The 15,779-nt window shown below is 41.5% G+C and overlaps 1 protein-coding gene across 1 annotated transcript in view; it reads left to right on the plus strand.

Moving 5' to 3' along the window:
- Positions 1-15,779, plus strand: part of LOC126204129 (odorant receptor Or2-like) — a 70,273-nt gene that overhangs the window by 19,078 nt on the left and 35,416 nt on the right. Inside the window, exon 2 of the mRNA XM_049938542.1 lies at positions 4,599-4,698. Within this exon, the coding sequence (XP_049794499.1) occupies positions 4,599-4,698 (100 nt within the window). The remainder of the gene's footprint in view (positions 1-4,598; positions 4,699-15,779) is intronic.

Raw genomic sequence — 15,779 nt, forward strand, 5'->3', positions numbered from 1 at the left:
CCTGCAGCTGAGAGAATTCTTAAGCTTTGGATTCGATTAAAACAACTTTTTGACCCCGAAAACGGGCGACCTAAATTAATTTTAGATTTTTCAGTAGTCCGATCATTGAAATTTACTTCATGTTTCTTCAGTCAAACTTGGCTCTGTTTGAAAGATATGTGAAAAGCGTGTAGAAGAATAAAGTCTCAATAATTGTAATAAGAAATATATTAATCGAGACTCAGAGATGTCTGAGTGAAAGGAAGACAGCCAGTTTTATTGGTGTGCAGACGAAGGTGGATTTGAACACATTAAAGAATGAGAATCCTAACCAAGACATAATTAATTTGATTTCTAAATTTGAAGAAGGGGCAATGGATTTCTGTACCACAACATTTGATTACTTAGAGAACTGGGCTACTCTTGTTAATAAACATCAGGTATTTGGTTGGATGACGCTATCTGAAACCACAGATTGGGTGATGATAGAAAACGCTAATATTCAGCTGACTAAAAGTGATGTGAAGATTTCAGGTACAAGACTATCGGCTGAAAGGGTATTTATTTAACCGAGATTGCTCGTAATGGGGAGGTGTCGGACTGTTTTTGTTTCTCGAAAGATTTCTACAGGAATGAACCAATATCAGAACAAACAGAAATCGAAGCAATGCCCTATTAGTAATCAACTAACTGTAATTACGTAAAAGGGAACGGTTGCCATCCTAATTCGGCAAAATTGTGCCAAGTACTAGCATGGTCCATGAAGAAAGTTAACTACTGGGACTCACTTTTACTCGATACTGAAATTCTGTTTTGCTGATAAGATACAAGTCAATAGCGCAGATTCGTAAGAATTGTGCCAGTGGTTTGGCATGAATTACACAGGAGGAATATTGATACGTTTAGGCAATAAACCGCTCTCAGTAACACTTACTATCTGTACTTTAAAGTTGGAAGCTAATTATCATTATAGGTAAATGGAAGGGCATTAATAACTTGGACAAGGTTATTTATCAGTTTAATTGTTAGAAATTACTGCCGTTGAAATAGTTACCAAGTAAGTGTATTTTTTGTATAGATTTTCCTTTGTATTCTGAAGCAGCACTCACTTCTTTATAGTATTCGACTTAGATGGGATATGTAATACCGCAATCTCTTATAGTCAGAATATTAGCAATTGTTTGCTTGCTGTGGTACAGACAAGCTATAAAAATGAAACATTCGCTTCTTGAGTACTGCTGTTGTACTATGAAGCTTAAATCTGGCCCAACTATTAGCATGGGCATCCAGAGACTAGTTCGTCAGTAGATACGGATCGAAGCTGAAAATTTTAGTCACAACACAATATTAGAAACACTGTTAACTACTTAACACATGAAACTATGAACGTCATTAGCTCAATAAGAAGAATCTTTAAACTGAATGCTTTATATCTTCTGTTTGTAGTGGTACATTGATCAAACTTTTAACTATCCTTTTATGAAAAATGCGTGGAGTAGTTCAAACCTTATGCTCGCTGAATAATTACGAAATTTGTTACTCCACTAAGTTTATTAACTGTAGCGAAAGTTTACTGAAATGACGTTTTTAGTACAGTAGCAATTTGGACATGACCCTGCCTAGGTAAAGAATGAAATACGGATGCTCAACACAAAGTTTACAGAACACAAACTTATTACTGAAAAAGAAACCGCATAACTGGTCCATGCAGTTTCACAGTACTCAAATGTTCTAGGCGCTTCAGTCTGGAACCGCGCGACCGCTACGGTCGCAGGTTCGAATCCTGCCTCGGGCATGGATGTGTGTGTGATGTCCTTAGGTTGGTTAGGTTTAAGTAGTTCTAAGTTCTAGGAGACTGATGACCTCAGATGTTGTCCCACAGTGTTCAGAGTCATTTAAACCATTTTTGAACTCAAATGTTAATTTGAGATGAAGGTGATGGAAATCTCCTGTGCTATTCAAAAAAGGAGGCAAAAGTATCCATGGCTCTTCCTGTGTAACTAGCTCTGAAACTTCTCTACTTAGCCTCGGACTTTAGTTACACAGAGCCAGTCAAAGTATGTCATGAATAATAAACCAAATTACGTCATATTCGATGCTGCATTACATGATCCTGCGATTATTCTCGCCTGTTTCACTCCACAAGATGCGCCCACGTTTACCTGCTAGCCACCGAGTCTTGCAGCTCGACCGCCAGATCCACTTCTACTATTCCCGCCTAGCCACTTCTGTTGCGGAGGGACTGACCTCCAACTTTTACGTGATACAGACTCACTTTTCTTATGCATGAACCAGTATTACAAGTAAGAATTTAACATTTTCACTCTCTTAAATTATACTACTTTTGAAATTACATCCGTAGATTAATTAAAATTACGTAAATTACGTGAATGAAACATTTGTATGGTTGCAACATCAAAAAAGTCACATTAAGTAAAAACAGACAAAGAAGTTAGATAAGGTCATTATAGGTAATATAGTGTTACACCGGCAACAACTGTTTTCAGGAACGTACATGTATCTGAAGAGCTATTTACAAAGCAAGCGTTACTTGGAAGAGTGGTAGTCTAAACTTTCCGTGGAGGAAAGGTGGATTTACATTCTTAAGGAAACCGCAAATACTGATCGCAAACGCAGACTGCCAAAATATGCTAGTATTTGTTTTCTATTTCCGCACACAACGGCAATGTAGAATGACTATTTTCGCTGACGTCGGCCCAGTAGACTGATGAAAGAAATCATTAGCTGCCAGTGACTGTGGAATCAGTCTTACAATGCCATTTTAACTACGAGCTGACTTTCATGAAGTTTCATAAATACGTAAAAAGGAAAAAAGACTTGCTGGAAAATGCGAATTAGTTCGAAAGATGTGGTGTATCAACTATTTCTGCCGTAATAAGTTCCATGTATTTGTGTTCTAAATAAAAAGTAATCACATCAAATATAGATTTTACATCGTTTCTACACCCCCACCTCAGAGGGTCCCGACTATGTCCCAGCTAGGGATGGCAACCCTACCCGCAAGCAAAGTACTCTACGCCAGTCAAGTCGTATGGCCGTACATACTGCTACCCGTCCGAAGTTGGGCCGGTTCATTAATATGGACATAAATACAAAATTTCCATCATGTTTACACTTATCTTATTTCTTATAACTACTGGAAAAACGAGAAATATTGATGCAATGCTCCAGATTTGCATTTTTTGTGCATCATAAACATAAGTATGGTAACTGACTATTCTGGAAGTAGCACAGAGACTCAGACGATTTTACGGAAAACTGAGTCACAGCTAGGGGTGAGGTCTTCCTAATATTGGTATGTTCTGAAGACACCTCCGCTTATTTAATCAGATTTTCAATGCGGGGGAGGAACACCACAGTGTGCTAGTGATTGACACTTAAGAATACTGTCACAGTGGCAGACCTAAATCTGCAATAATCAGTCCATAATAAAGTTTCTCTGTTAATGTTCCCTAAAATGCATTCGACTCACGCAAAATATTTTCGGTCTACGGAATGGTTTACTTTCTGAAGTACTTGTATATATTTATCAATGTGAAATCGAAATACAGCTGATAACGACTCAGAAGTTTTATAACTTATCCCAGAACGTGGAAAAAGAAGACGTTTGCTATTACTAAATGGAAGAAAAGCGTAGAAGGTAAAATTTTGTGCCGAAGTTTCCACTTGATTCTTGAAGAAAAAGAAATAACATAGGCAGCAATGAACTACCGTCACCGACCATTGGCTTTATTTTCTGTGGATGTGTGGGTGGAGACGTGGTCCCCGAAGTCCCGTTTGTATGTTTTAAACATTTGAGTGAAAGTGTTGTTTTACGCTTTCATTCATTTTTAACATTACACTGCTCTGCAATGTACAATTCACTAAAACCAGCGATCTTATTCTTTGTATCTGTAACAACCACCTTAATTCATCTAACACCCAACCACTTTATATTTCGTCTAATATAGTAATTTTACTTTCTGACTTAAGTTGGGAGATAACCGTTAATCAAATGTGGCAATACCACTCACAAATTCTTCAGAAATGTAACTATAGATTCTTCACACCCAGTAAATTTTTAGTCTATAGCAGTGAGTGCTTCACAATTCTTAACGATATGTCTACATTATTTAAACGTTAGTCTACAGTTGTAAGCACCATTTCACACATCACCTTATAAAACGGCTCTGCGCTAATAATAAGACGCAGAATTTGTTTGATCATGCGCAGAAAGGGCTGCAACAACAGCTAGCGACATCCAGGGGTACCCATAACTTAATTGTAAGTGCCAGAAAATATCGGTGTTCGCGGATGTTTGTACGTAACCCGCCCTGTATCGACGGTTGATGTTTGGGTTGTGCTCTTCAAGTGGCTTTAACTGATAGTGGCAAGAAAGTTATTTGTTAGGTAAAGTGCTCATGAAAGTTAATTTGAAGCTTGCACGTCTATTCTGGATGAACTGACATAGCTTTTTAGACTTATTAAAACTGTGAAACTCATTATTTCGGACAGGTTAAGAGTGTCTCCGTGCTTAAAAGTTCAAGTGTTCCACATGGTCTGTATCTGATGACGATGCTACCATTGCAGCTCACTGTTTCACTGTTCTCATGTTGCAGGTTCGTCAGGCACTTAAATGTTACCATGAGCCCAATGGTAATGACGCAGTTTGTCTCCAGCGTCCTCGTCGCCTGTCTGTCGTTGTTCCAGGCAACATACGTAAGGCTTTTCATGAACTTGATATTTGTATATTATATATAAAGCTACATTCATGAGCAACTGACCCAGGGTTATTTGTAGCAAGTAGCGCCCCCTTTACCCTGATGACGGCTGTGGCACGTTGTGCGACGTGCTCCAAGGGACGCCGTGATCCTTGGAGAGTCACTCTGACCTACGACAGCCCAACCCATCACACCACACACGCGTACAATTTACAGAGGTATCTACGTATATTGCCAGCCGGAGTGGTCGAGCGGTTCTAGGCGCTATAGTCTGGAACCGAGCGACCGCTGCGGTCGCAGGTTCGAATCCTGCCTCGCGCATGGATGTGTGTGAGGTCCTTAGGTTAGTTAGGTTTAGGTAGTTCTAAGTTCTAGGGGACTGATGACCTCAGAAGTTAAGTCCCATAGTGCTCACAGCCATTTGAACCATTTGAACCATCTCCGTATATTGTTAATTGACTGAGCGTGTTTCGACGCTTACGTCAGTTCCTATAGCCCAATATACACTACTGGCCATTAAAATTGCTACACGAAGAAGAAATGCAGATGATAAACGAGTATTCATTGGACAGATATATTATACTAGAACTGACATGTGATTAGGTTTTCACGCAATTTCGGTGCATAGATCCTGAGAAATCAGTACCCAGAACAACAACCTCTGACCGTAATAACGGCCTTGATACGCCTCGGCATTGAGTCAGACAGAGCTTGGATGGCGTTTACAGGTATAGTTGCCCACGCAGCGTCAACACGATACCACAGTTCATCTAGAGTAGTGACTGGCGTATTGTGACGAGCCAGTTGATCGGCCCCCATTGACCAGACGTTTTCAGTTGGTGAGAGATCTGTAGAATGTGCTGGCCAGGGCAGCAGTCGACCATTTTCAGTATCCAGAAAGGCCCGTACAGGACCTGCAACATGTGGTCGTGCATTATCCTGCTGAAATGAAGGGTTTCACAGGGTTCGAATGAAGGGTAGAGCAACGGTTCGTAACACATCTTAAATGTAACGTCCACTGTTCAAAGTGCCGTCATTGAGAACAAGAGGTGGCCGAGACGTGTAACCAATGGCCTCCCATACCATCACTCCGGGTGATACGCCAGTATGGCGATGACGATACACGCTTCCAATGTGCGTTCACCGCGATGTCGCCAAACACGGATGCGACCATCATGATGCTGTAAACAGACCTGGAGTCTTCCGAAAAAATGGCGTTTTGCAATTTGTGCCAATTTTTGCCATTAATGCACCCAGTTCGTCGTTGAGTACACCATCGCAGGCGCTCCTGTGTGTGATGCAGCGTCAAGGGTAATCGCAGCCATGGTTTCCGAGAAGATAGTCCATGCTGCTACAAACGTCGTCGAACTGTACGTGCAGATGGTTGTTGTTTTGCAAACGTCCCCATCTGCTGACTCAGGGATCGAGACGTGACTGCACGATCCGTTACAGCCATGTGGATAAGATGTCTGTCATCTCGACTGCTAGTGATACGAGGCCGTTGGGACCCAGCTCGGCGTGCCGTATTACCCTCCTGAACCCACCGATTCCATATTCTGCTAATAGTCATTGGATCTCGACCAACGGAAGCAGCAATGTCACGATACGATAAACCGCAATCGTGATAGGTTACAATCCGACCTTTATCCAAGTCGGAAACGTGATGGTACGCATTTCTCCTCCTTACACGAAGCATCACAACAACGTTTCACCAGGCAACGCCAGTCTACTGCTGTTTGTGTATGTGAAATCGGTTGGAAACTTTCCTCATGTCAGCACGTTGTAGGCGTCGCCACCGGCGCCCACCTTGTGTGACTGTTCTGAAAAGCTAATCATTTGCATATCAAAGCATCTTCTTCCCGTCGGTTAAATTTCGCGTCTGTAGCACGTCACCTTCGTTGTGTAGCAATTTTAATGGCCAGTAGTGTACGTCTTAGGCGATGGCATTGTCAGTGTGTAGTAGGAGCGTTAATAGGAGACCTGAGGTAATGCTCATGCCTACTACACATTGCCGTAGCCACCGCCTTTGAGGTAGGGCAAAGCTTCTTAAATTGTCCCACTTTCAAATGTTTTCTGATTTTAATGAAATTTAATAAACGTTATCTAAATGTAATACTATTAATGTGCAGCTCATTATGCCAAACACTTAAGTCCAAAGTTTCGTAAATAAATTTTCTACGATTTGAAAGATGCAACACAGTATACTGAGGTGACAAAAGTCATCGGATGCCTCCCGTATCGCTTCGGACCTCCTTCTGCTCGGCTTAGTGCAACAGGTCAGGCTGACATGGACTCAATAAGTTCCTGGCAAAAGTATTGAAACATGTTGCCTCTTTAGCTGTCCGTAAACAAGAAACTGTTGCCGGTGCAAAATTTTGTGTACGGACTGACCTCTCATTTATGTCCCATAAATGTTCGATTGGATTCATGTTGGGCGATCCGGGTGAACGAATCATTCACCCGAATTGTCCAGAGCTTTCTTCAATCTAATCGCGTAGAGTTGTGGTCGAGTAACATGGTACCTTTTCATCCATAAAAGATCAATCGTTGTTTTGGTATATGAACTCATTGAATAGCTGTAATTGGAAATCCAAGCAGCCGAACATAACTATTTTCAGACAATGATCGGTTCAGTTAGACCAGAGGACCCAGTCTATCTATGTGAACACAGCCCATACCATTATAGAGCCACCACCAGCGTTGTTAGCCGGCCGCGGTGGTCTAGTGGTTCTAGGCGCTCAGACAGGAACCGCGCAACTGCTACGGTCGCAGGTTCGAATCCTGCCTCGGGCATGGATGTATTTGATGTCCTTAGGTTAGTTAGGTTTAAGTAGAGGACATGCAGCTTTACTGTATGATTAAATGATGATGGCGTCCTCTTGGGTAAAATATTCCGGAGGTAAAATAGTCCCCCAGTCGGATCTCCGGGAGGGGACTACTCAGGAGGACGTCGTTATCAGGAGAAAGAAAACTGGCGTTCTACGGATCGGAGCGTGGAATGTCAGATCCCTTAATCGGGCAGGTAGGTTAGAAAATTTAAAAAGGGAAATGGATAGGTTAAAGTTAGATATAGTGGGAATTAGTGAAGTTCGGTGGCAGGAGGAACAAGACTTTTGGTCTGGTGATTACAGGGTTATAAATACAAAATCAAATAGGGGTAATACAGGAGTAGGTTTAATAATGAATAAAAAAATAGGAGTCCGGGTTAGCTACTACGAACAGCATAGTGAACGCATTATTGTGGCCAAGTTGGACACGAAGCCCACGCCCACTACAGTAGTACAACTTTATATGCCAACTAGCTCTTCAGATGATGAAGAAATAGATGAAATGTATGACGAGATAAAAGAAATTATTCAGGTAGTGAAGGGAGACGAAAATTTAATAGTCATGGGTGACTGGAATTCGTCAGTAGGAAAAGGGAGAGAAGGAAACATAGTAGGTGAATATGGATTGGGGGGAAGAAATGAAAGAGGAAGCCGCCTTGTAGAATTTTGCGCAGAGCATAACTTAATCATAGCTAACACTTGGTTCAAGAATCATAAAAGAAGGTTGTATACCTGGAAGAATCCTGGAGATACTAAAAGGTATCAGATAGATTATATAATGGTAAGGCAGAGATTTAGGAACCAGGTTTTAAATTGTAAGACATTTCCAGGGGCAGATGTGGATTCTGACCACAATCTATTGGTTATGAACTGCAGATTGAAACTGAAGAAACTGCAAATACGTGGGAATTTAAGGAGATGGGACCTGGATAAACTGAAAGAACCAGAGGTTGTAGGGAGTTTCAGGGAGAGCATAAGGGAACAATTGACAGGAATGGGGGAAAGAAATGCAGTAGAAGAAGAATGGGTAGCTCTGAGGGATGAAGTAGTGAAGGCAGCAGAGGATCAAGTAGGTAAAAAGACAAGGGCTAATAAAAATCCTTGGGTGACAGAAGAAATATTGAATTTAATTGATGAAAGGAGAAAGTATAAAAGTGCAGTAAATGAAGCAGGCAGAAAGGAATACAAACGTCTCAAAAATGAGATCGACAGGAAGTGCAAAATAGCTCAGCAGGGATGGCTAGAGGACAAATGTAAGGATGTAGAGGCTTGTCTCACTAGGGGTAAGATAGATACTGCCTACAGGAAAATTAAAGAGACCTTTGGAGAGAAGAGAACCACTTGTATGAATATCAAGAGCTCAGATGGCAACCCAGTTCTAAGCAAGGAAGGGAAGGCAGAAAGGTGGAAGGAGTATATAGAGGGTTTATACAAGGGCAATGTACTTGAGGACAATATTATGGAAATGGAAGAGAATGTAGATGCAGACGAAATGGGAGATAAGATACTGCGTGAAGAGTTTGACAGAGCACTGAAAGATCTGAGTCGAAACAAGGCCCCGGGAGTAGACAACATTCCATTAGAACTACTGATGGCCTTGGGAGAGCCAGTCATGACAAAACTCTACCATCTGGTGAGCAAGATGTATGAGACAGGCGAAATACCCTCAGACTTCAAGAAGAATATAATAATTCCAATCCCAAAGAAAGCAGGTGTTGACAGATGTGAAAATTACCGAACTATCAGTTCAATAAGTCACAGCTGCAAAATACTAACGCGAATTCTTTACAGACGAATGGAAAAACTGGTAGAAGCGGACCTCGGGGAAGATCAGTTTGGATTCCGTAGAAATACTGGAACACGTGAGGCAATACTAACCTTACGACTTATCTTAGAAGAAAGATTAAGAAAAGGCAAACCTACGTTTCTAGCATTTGTAGACTTAGAGAAAGCTTTTGACAACGTTAACTGGAATACTCTCTTTCAAATTCTGAAGGTGGCAGGGGTAAAATACAAGGAGCGAAAGGCTATTTGTACAGAAATCAGATGGCAGTTATAAGAGTCCAGGGGCATGAAAGGGAAGCAGTGGTTGGGAAAGGAGTGAGACAGGGTTGTAGCCTCTCCCCGATGTTATTCAATCTGTATATTGAGCAAGCAGTAAAGGAAACAAAAGAAATATTCGGAGTAGGTATTAAAATTCATGGAGAAGAAGTAAAAACTTTGAGGTTGTAATTCGGTCAGAGACAGCAAAGGACTTGGAAGAGCAGTTGAACGGAATGGACAGTGTCTTGAAAGGAGGATATAAGATGAACATCAACAAAAGCAAAACGAGGATAATGGAATGTAGTCAAATTAAATCGGGTGATGCTGAGGGAATTAGATTAGGAAATGAGGCACTTAAAGTAGTAAAGGAGTTTTGCTATTTAGGGAGTAAAATAACTGATGATGGTCGAAGTAGAGAGGATATCAAATGTAGACTGGCAATTGCAAGGAAATCGTTTCTGAAGAAGAAAAATTTGTTAACATCGAGTATAGATTTAAGTGTCAGGAAGTCGTTTCTGAAAGTATTTGTATGGAGTGTAGCCATGTATGGAAGTGAAACATGGACGATAAATAGTTCAGACAGGAGGAGAATAGAAGCTTTCGAAATGTGGTGCTACAGAAGAATGCTGAAGATTAGATGGGTAGATCACATAACTAATGAGGAGGTATTGAATAGAATTGGGGAGAAGAGGTGTTTGTGGCACAACTTGACGAGAAGAAGGGACCGGTTGGTAGGACATGTTCTGAGGCATCAAGGGATCACAAATTTAGCATTGGAGGGCAGCGTGGAGGGTAAAAATCGTAGAGGGAGACCAAGAGATGAATATACTAAGCAGATTCAGAAGGATGTAGGTTGTAGTAGGTACTGGGAGATGAAGAAGCTTGCACAGGATAGAGTAGCACGGAGAGTTGCATCAAACCAGTCTCAGGACTGAAGACCACAACAACAACAACAAGTTCTAGGGTCCCATAATGCTCAGAGCCATTTTTGAACCAGCGTTGTTGATAACTTGGGTCTGTGGCTTCGTGGGATCCGCGCCACACTCGAACCAACTGAAATCGGGACTCATCTGACCAGGACTTGGCTTTTCGGTCGTCTAGCGTACAATCCATATGGTCACGAGCCCAGGAGAGGCATTGTAGGCGATGCCTTGCTGTTGGCAAAGGCACTCGCGACTGTCGTCTGCTGCCATAGCCCATGAATCCAAAATTTCGACGCATTGTCCTAATGGATACGTTCGCCGTACGTCTCACATTGATTTCGGGCGCGTTTATTTCACGCAGTGTTGCTTGCCTGTTAGCACTGACAACTCTACGCAAACGCCGCAAATCACGGTCGTTAAGTGAAGGTGTCGGCCCCTGCGTTGTCCTTGGTGAGAGGGAATGCCAGAAATTTGGTATTCTCAGCTCACTCTTGACACTGTGGACCACGGCATACTGAAGTCCCAAACGATTTCCGAAATGGAATACCCCATGCGTCTAGCTCCATCTACCATATGCGTTCAAAGCCTGTTAATTTCCTTCGTGCGATCATAATTACGTCGGAAACCTTTTCATATGAATCATCGGAGTGCAGATGGCAGCTCCATCAGTGCACCCCTCTTTTATACATTCTGCACGCAATAACACCCCCATTGTTATAAGTGCTTATCGTTATCCCATAACATGTGCCACCGCAGTCTAAGATGAGAGGGACAAAGTGGTACAATTTACAAGCAGGTCTTCTAAACAGTGTCATTGGTATTATAAGGTGTACGACTAATTTTTTTTTAATATAGCAAGAAGGAAAGAAATTGCGTGAGTATGACCAATATGTATTTTAATTTCGAAGACATTAGCAAACTAATCTGAGCCGTTAATACTTTTTCGTTACTTAAAATATTAGTCTACTTTTGTACTTACACTAAACAGTTTTAGATACTCGTTCCGGTGTCCAACTACACAATAAATTAATTCTTTACAAGAAAAATGGTTCAAATGCTTCTGAGCACTATGAGACTTAACATCTGAGGTCATCAGTCCTCTAGAACCTAGAACTACTTAAACCTAACTAATCTAAGGAAATCGCACACATCCATGCCCGAGGCAGGATTCGAACCTGAGACCGTAGCGGTCGCGCGGTTCCAGACTGAAGCGCCTAGAACCGCTCGGCCACACTGGCCGGCTATTCTTTACATTTATTATCGCACAACTGGTATGGATCGATACTCGTTTGAGAACTTAATCATTTTTTGGTCCTGATAAACTTCACAGTTCTTGCAGTATCAGTTTGAAGACGTATTAGCACGTTTGGTATAGCCACTTTTGATTTTATCAGTTTTAGTTTGGTCAGGCCTACTTTTGCTTTTATCAGATTCTTTTTCAGTGAGGTTCCTCTTGTAAGTACTACCTGTTACCTCAACAGCAAAAGACGTTGCTGTGCTTCTTATTCTTCTTCGTAGAGTTGGGATAGTGGAGATATATTCTGGACCTACTCAAACTCTCCTATCAGAGTTCTTTTTGTTTTGTTTTTTTTTCCTCTTTTTGTGGGAGTTGAAGGATTCCGGGATCCACTGTTTCAATTAGTTTGTCCTGATTTGCCTGAGAGTTCATGACTTGTGTTATCGTGTTATCACTCATTTCTATTTTCTGAGAACCCGCCTTTCCTTCCGTTGCCAGGGCTCCTGTCCTCACCATCAACGACATCCTAAGGCTTGGTTCGGAATCTGTTTAGATTAGATTTACTTCATTCCAATTGATCCGTAGTGAGGAGGTCCTCCAGGATGTGGAACATGTCAGAAAAACAACAATACATGACAAATATTTACAACTAAAACAAATAAGCTAATCTACCATTCCACAGGTCCCAAGTGGAATGATCGTCATTTTTTAATGAACACTAAGAGTCATTTTACAGATACTAGTGCACTGAATTTAAAATAAAAAAGTTTTTTAATTATTTATAAGGTAATAAACATGTAATACAACTACTGTAATACTTATTTACAATGAACACATTACTGCACTGAAATGGTGCAGAAGTTAGATTATACTTACACACACAGACACACACACACAAATTTTCAATGAACACATTACTGCACTGAAATTGTGCAGAAGTTATGTTTTACTTATATACAAATCAGTTGGTTTTACTAAGAAATTCATCAATGGAGTAGAAGGAGTTGGTCACCAATAAATCCTTTAGGCTTCTCTTAAACTGAATTTCATTGGTTGTTAAGCTTTTTATGGCTGCTGTCCCACATCAGACTCCCAGTTCCCTGAAACAAACATCCTCCCACATAAAAGGCCCAAGAACCTTCAAATCCCGTAATACCGCAGCTGGATAAACACATCAGTTGTTATTTTCCTCCATATAAATACATCCTATAGTAAAAAAATAACCCTTTTATCCTTCACCAATTCAGCGTCATTCGTCTTTCATCTTCGTTAAAACACTCACTTTTTAATGCCACTTGCAATATTTTAGTAAGTTTGGAATTTTTAAATTGGTTTGTCAGAAGAGCGATGATATTGTATCCACTAAAAGCCCAACACCACCCATGTGGGGACATATAGAGAAATAGTCGGAGCTAGGTCTAAAACAAACACATCTCTCTCAGTGCAGTTTCTGATGCGCTTTCTATGATTGAAGTGAAGTGGCATGGACGATCAAATAATCACTTGTAAGTTTATGGAGTTTTCTACAAACTCTTCTGGTATAATTCCAGAGCGCATGGAGTGATGGATACTCTTATTGAAGGTACAGGTTGACTGTGTATTGTTGTAGGTGAACAAATAGACCAACACATTTCTGCGGTATGTTAAAGCAGAATGCGCCGGGATGAGACGACGGTACACGTATCCGGGACCCAGTTTCTATTACATGTGACCATCCTTCACACGAGCACACATCCATCACCTTCTTGAACGGTCCACATTCAGCATGTGAGATGAAACACACTGCGTGATTTTTGATGGAGTAGTACTACGCTCAAAGTGTGTATCAACATCTATTCTGACTCACCACTCGAAACTAAAGTTTTTCCGTGCATCGTCCTTCAATATCTCTGTTCCTGCAGTCATATAAACCTCTGGGCCACGTTAGGTGTGGCGCACAGAAGTACACATGCCCATCGTGAAGGAGGGAAGATTATTGTTCGACATCCCGTGCATGACAAGATGGTTACAGACACAGCACAAACTCTGTTTTGGGAAGGATGGGGAAGAATATCGACCGACCCTTTGCCAAGGAACCATCCCAGCATTCGCCTTTAGTGATTTAGTGAAAAAAGTGCGAAACCTGAATCTCTGGGCAGTGTTTGATCCGCTCTCCTCTCGAATACGAGTCCAGTGTATTACCCCTGTAACTCGTTGCTCATTGACATGTAGAGCAGTGAGTTCTGCCCCACACAGCAAAGATGTATCACTGAATTGTTATGTCCTCCTTGGTGTTGTCCATCATTGGACTCGTGAATAATTTGTGAGCTGTGGTTCGTCTATCCACTGACACACTTGTTAGCTGTTGACGGTGCCTTCTCGTCACCAATACGTTACTTCACACGGCAGTTAACTCATGCAGCGTCAGTTTTCCCCAATTCGAGGTACTTGTGGCACTTCACACCATAGGTAGGGTGGCAGGCTAGATCCCAGTCCGCAGCTCGTGGTCGTGCGTAGCGTTCTCGCTTCCCGCGCCCGGGTTCCGGGTTCGATTCCCGGCGGGGTCTTGGATTTTCTCTGCCTCGTGATGACTGGGTGTTGTGTGATGTCCATAGGTTAGTTAGGTTTAAGTAGTTCTAAGTTCTAGGGGACTGATGACCATAGATGTTAAGTCCCATAGTGCTCAGAGTCATTTGAACCATTTTGTTAAATCCCAGCTCTTACGTAACCTGGGAAGTGGAATGTTCCATGAGTCAGGTGCCGACAATCAGCTTCTAGAATCTTAAAGCTAGAATGTATACCCCTCGGCCTCAAACAACTTAGGTGAATGCAGCCAGGTGAAGTCTTCAACAATCGCCAGTAATTCGACAGGTGAACATCTCCTCATTTTCAGTGCGGAAGTACAATGAGAGAGCCTCATGCAAGAAAATTTAAACCCTCAGTAGGTGGCTACTAAGAACCATAATACAGCGTATGCATAAAGGCAATACATACGGTAGAAGCATCTAACGCCACTGCACACCCAAAGATGACTATCACTGCGCAACCAACGATGACCGACGTCATAAGTTGTAGTTAGCCAATATTGTTTACCAGTGGGTGAGCAAACGAAAGGGATTTCTTTATAAAACTCTTGCTCATTTTTCTTACAGTGTTTCTGCCTCTTGGTGACATGTGCTGCAAACAACTGCCTTTTTCCTTTTTTGTGGCGGACGTTGAAATCGAAAGAAACTTTATTCTACATGTACACTTGGAAGTTTTTTTTCCTTTTTTCTTTTTCTTTTTTGCCTTTTTGCTTTTTCTGTTATGCTGCACTGACGTTGTTTCCACTTAATATCACTTTTGCAAGTAGAACTGCAGTTATATGTGCAGTCTTACGGTGTTTATATTTGTCAGTTTTTCTTGTAGGTTGTGAGCGTTTCCAACTTGTCATATACATTTTTTAATAATACATAATTCATATATGACCGTGTGTAAGGGAAGAGAAAGAAAGAAAGCGACAGAAAGATTAGACTGTGGGGAGACTAGAGGGAGAATGTGTGTGTGTCTGTGTGTGCGTGTGTGTGTTTGTGAGTATGGATGGAGGTGTGTGACCTGATGCAAATTAGTGAAGATGACTTATACGTTCAGCACAGTTTAAGTGGTGGAGGGGAGGTTGGGAGTTATTTTTTTTAATTTTCGGGGGAAAGTGCTTATAGGAAGGAAACAGGGAAGATGTAGTTGTCGTGAATGGGATCTGTGGTCATATTTATAAATTTAATATTTCCTTAAGTGGTCAATTAATTTGACGGAGGTGTGGTTAGACAGGTTGGTGTGATCCTGTATGTGTTGTATGTGCTGTTTCTCAAAGTCGTAGCTTTCTTGTAAAGTGTGAAGGTATGTTTTGTTGTTATTTATCCTTATGAAGCGCATGTCTGCGTCTCTGATGGTGATCTTCTGTTGGTGTTGGTGTAAGTTCAAATGGATCAAATGGCTCTGAGCACTATGGGACTCAACTGCTGTGGTCATAAGTCCCCTAGAACTTAGAACTACTTAAACCTAACTAACCTAAGGACAGCACACAACACCC

Source organism: Schistocerca nitens, chromosome 9, assembly GCF_023898315.1.
Source record: "Schistocerca nitens isolate TAMUIC-IGC-003100 chromosome 9, iqSchNite1.1, whole genome shotgun sequence".
In the NCBI taxonomy this organism is placed as follows: domain Eukaryota; kingdom Metazoa; phylum Arthropoda; class Insecta; order Orthoptera; family Acrididae; genus Schistocerca; species Schistocerca nitens.